The sequence below is a fragment of the Phalaenopsis equestris genome, unplaced genomic scaffold (genome assembly GCF_001263595.1).
Source record: "Phalaenopsis equestris unplaced genomic scaffold, ASM126359v1 Scaffold000163, whole genome shotgun sequence".
NCBI lineage: Eukaryota > Viridiplantae > Streptophyta > Magnoliopsida > Asparagales > Orchidaceae > Phalaenopsis > Phalaenopsis equestris.
This window is the reverse complement of record NW_018164605.1, coordinates 308,176-312,121: the sequence shown is the minus strand read 5'-3', so window position 1 is coordinate 312,121 and position 3,946 is coordinate 308,176. Positions and strand designations below refer to the sequence as shown.

The 3,946-nt window shown below is 35.9% G+C and overlaps 1 protein-coding gene across 1 annotated transcript in view; it reads right to left on the bottom strand.

The window, feature by feature from the left end:
• LOC110022021 (V-type proton ATPase subunit a1-like) overlaps positions 1-1,887 on the bottom strand; it is a 36,652-nt gene extending 34,765 nt beyond the window's left edge. The window contains exons 1-2 of the mRNA XM_020720787.1: positions 1,804-1,887; positions 1,404-1,541 (exon numbers count right to left, since the gene is read on the bottom strand). Coding sequence (XP_020576446.1) covers positions 1,404-1,541; positions 1,804-1,884 — 219 coding nt within the window. The 5' untranslated portion in view covers positions 1,885-1,887. The remainder of the gene's footprint in view (positions 1-1,403; positions 1,542-1,803) is intronic.
• Positions 1,888-3,946: the final 2,059 nt, after the last annotated feature.

Here is a 3,946-nt window from a genome sequence, read left to right as displayed (position 1 = left end):
TAGTCGTTTCTCCCTTCCATTTCTTGCACCTCCATGTTTCCTAGGATCTTTGCCATTAATGACCCTTCTTCCCCTCTTATTTATCACACTCATCACGTTCGACCCTCCCCCGTGCATCCCGTCCTCGATTCACGCAATTCCTCTCTCACGTGCCCTAGTTTCCGACTGCTCCTAGTCGTTTCTCCCTTTCACTTCTTTCACCTCCTTCCTTCCTAGGATATGCCTTTACTGATCCCTCTTCCCCTTCTATTTATGCATGTTTTATTTTCCTAGGTCTAATCAGCTTTGTGTGATTTATGGTTTCAAGTTTGCCACGACTGCTTTCCCTCTCGAAAGGCTATAGCCGACGGCGAGAGGTGCTTCGGTTGTACTTCGCCTAAGGTGGTGATTACCCCACTCTACCATCGCTATCACCCATTCCTACACCCCCTCCAACAGGCCACGGGTCCCTCCCTTCCTGCCCAGCTCCTCTCCGAATGTTGTCGGCCTTCTTTGTGCCTTCCCCAGTTAGTCGCAGCACTTCCATGTTCCACCCAACCTGCTTCTAGTTGCTTTCTTTCGTTCCGGCGCCCTCCTTGTTCGTCCCCGCACCTCCGAACCTTCCCTACAGCCGTTGCCACCCCTCCCGGTGCCCACTCCAGCAGGTTGTTGTATCTGCAGCCTGTCCCCAGCACCACTCCAGCACTGACGCTCGCTCTGATATCGTCCTAGCCGCCACCCGCACTTCCCTGAACCTTCCGGCGGAGTCTCAGCTAGCCACAGACAATGTCCAGGACTGTTTATGCCCTCTTTAGTAACTATTTTTATTTGTTCTTGAGTAGTTGCTTCTTATTTTATGGCTACATGTTTGTGTTGTTTCTCGTCCAAGAGTCCGTGTTGTACTTTCTTTAAAATCAGCAATAAAATTGTGTTCTTTGAGTAGTTGTTTGGGTTAACTCCGGTATCACTTTAACCTATAGAAAACCTTGGCCCATATCTAAATGAATCTAGCTTAGCATTTGGGAAAATATGGTTAAATCAATTTGCATCAAGATATTGCATTTCATTCATGGTCTCACTTGTGTCTTTTCCTAGAGTTAGAGGAGCATGACTTTTCTATAAAAAGATTAATCTATTACAAACCAATGTGATAGCAATATTTAACAAGAAAGAAAAATTCAAGCAGCATACAAAATCCAATCAATTAAAGATCGAGCTGCAGTAAAACATTCCTAAAACTCAACTTCTTCAATCTAAGAGCTAGACAGATATTATTCAAGTTTTTCATAAAATTTTCTTGCAGGTACAAAACTCAACCAAACAAACAAAAAAAAAAACAGAAAATAGAATGACTTGCAGATATATAACCCGTCACAATAAGAAATTAAATAATTTTGCATGCAGATCAGTTTTGAGAAGCATACCTCCCTTGTAATTTGCCTTTGTTTATTAATATCCTCTGGAACAGGATAGCAATTTGCCTCAAACGAATCACAGATCTTAAGAATTTTGGCTTTTGCTTGCTCCCCTGAAAAGAATACTACAAAAACAGTCTTTTCTACCTGCATTAAAAAAAATTAGCGAATAAAGTTAAAGATAAATTTGGACAAAAGTTATGCCTATTTTAGAATTTCAGGACGCTGACCAAAATAGAAATAAGCATATCGCCCCAAAATTGTCATTTTATAACATTTCAAGACAACATACAACCATTATGTTAAATAAAAATCCATGCATATTTTCTAGAATAAAAAGTTATAGACAAAACAATAAAGTACAGCAGAATAAAAGTTCGCAGAACAACTAAAGAAAGAAGCATCAGACCATTTCACCAGATACTGGATCCAAGACGGGTTCCCCAGCCGGTTCATGATGAAAAAACATGTTGCCCCTTGTAGCTCGCATTCTCTCAAATCTTAAAGCTTTGGATTTACAAATTATCCCACTAATGAATCTCAAGCCAGATTTTTTAGAAAGTTCAGGCTGAATTTCCTTCAAAAAGAACTTTCAGTTTATATAATAGTAATTGAATTTCAATTTTTAATGAATGAGTTACTGATAGCACCTGTTCCAATAAAGATAGGATTCCCTCATCCTCTTCAGCAGTATACACATTTTCATCCATCTCTCTCTCAGATGGAGCCGCATGATTTTGTGCTGAAACAAGAAAGCCACCTGCCTGTTATGAAGAAAGTATGAGAAGGTAGAGGTAGTACGAACGAACATGGACATTGACACAAGACACGAACATAACACAGATATGAGAACATTACAAACTTGTAGAAGGTAGGGGGCGACAGATTTTTTCTTCTATGATTTATTACTGCAAATGGTATAATTAAAACATCCAATATCAATATTTTTATAAAAAATATCACACCACAAAATATAATATCAACCGCATCATATAAAAAACTTAAGGATCAACAAAAAAGACATTGGTTTAATTATAATTATACTTCTAATAATTTATCAAATAAACTAAATTGTTAATAGCACATCAACATTAGCATTAACCATGAGCAATGATTTAATAAAAATAAACATTAGAATGTACACATAAGATGCCAACATATAAAGTACTAGTCTTCAAAATGATCGCACAAAATATGAAAGCAGTTACGCATCACTAATTAAACAAATACACTTGGCACCGCGATCATCACATCAGAATTATAGCTTTGTCCTAGTCATGTCGCATGTCCAACTCTAATTTTGGAAAAAGAAAAACATCATCACAATTTCAGCATGTCAGGTTATCCCGTCTGCCTGGACATGAAAGGTATTTTGAAGAGCATATGTTAAATGGCTGTGATATCAAAAAAAGGTCATATTAAATAGAAAGAGAAAAAAAGTTACGAGAAGTTATCATGTGTTATGCAAAATTTGGTAGCTCAAATAATTTTGTAAAGCATTTAAAAACCTAAAAAAACGACCATAACAAATTGAATGACCATGCCACCACCAAGTCAACTTTCTTGATTTTTTAGACCTCATCATAATTTTTTCATCGATTAGTCTGCTCCTTTTGTTAGAACAAATGCCATTGAGATATTTATCCACTTTACAACTAAATAAGGAAAGAAGGGTGTTTTTTATTTATTTTAATTTACATAAATGTGTTGTCTTGAATTGATTAGGTTAATATGAGAATAGACCACGTATGAGGTTATCACTATAATTATATATCCCAATTATAATATAAATAAGGATTTCTCTTCATTAATATATAGGTTTTCCAGTTAATGCTTGCTTGGTGTTATTTATTCAGGTCCTGAGAAGCATGGTTTTGATTATTACAATTAGAGGTAGTTAACTTTTATTTATGGGAGGGTGCATTTTCTCTTATTTGTTAAGGGTGTTTCTTTGATACTTATCATAGGTTCCTTAGAAATTTTGTAGATTATCAGCCATCGCATTTCACATTCAATAACAAATTTTTTTTTTAATAATTTTAATGCTAATACTCAAATGTCATATGATGTATAGATGGCTTTTTGATGATGGACTGCATAATTTTTTAATTTTAAAATGATCCATATATAGTATAACTTGTTCCTCGAATACATTATAGGTTGTAAGGAAAATCATCTTCATGAAAATCATATAATATTAATATGTGATAAGCTTTGATCATTATAACACTTGTTTAAGACATTATGTATATTTGTGAGCGATGGATGTAATTTTAGTAGAACTGTTTTGTGATATGGGTAGTTACCAATTCCACAAAGTGAAAACTCTTTTATGAGCTATTAGATTCAATTAACGGTGAAAACCTTCATTTTATGTTGGGTACATAACACTCGGTTTCAATTACATGGGAGAAGAAACAAAAAATCAAAGAAGAAGAAACAAGGAGTCGAACAACTGAAGGGCGGGGAGGAATGGAAACGAGAGGTCGGTAAGCCAAAGGATACTTTCGCCCTATAAAGAGATGTGCTTGAGGGAGACAAAGGTGAGAAAA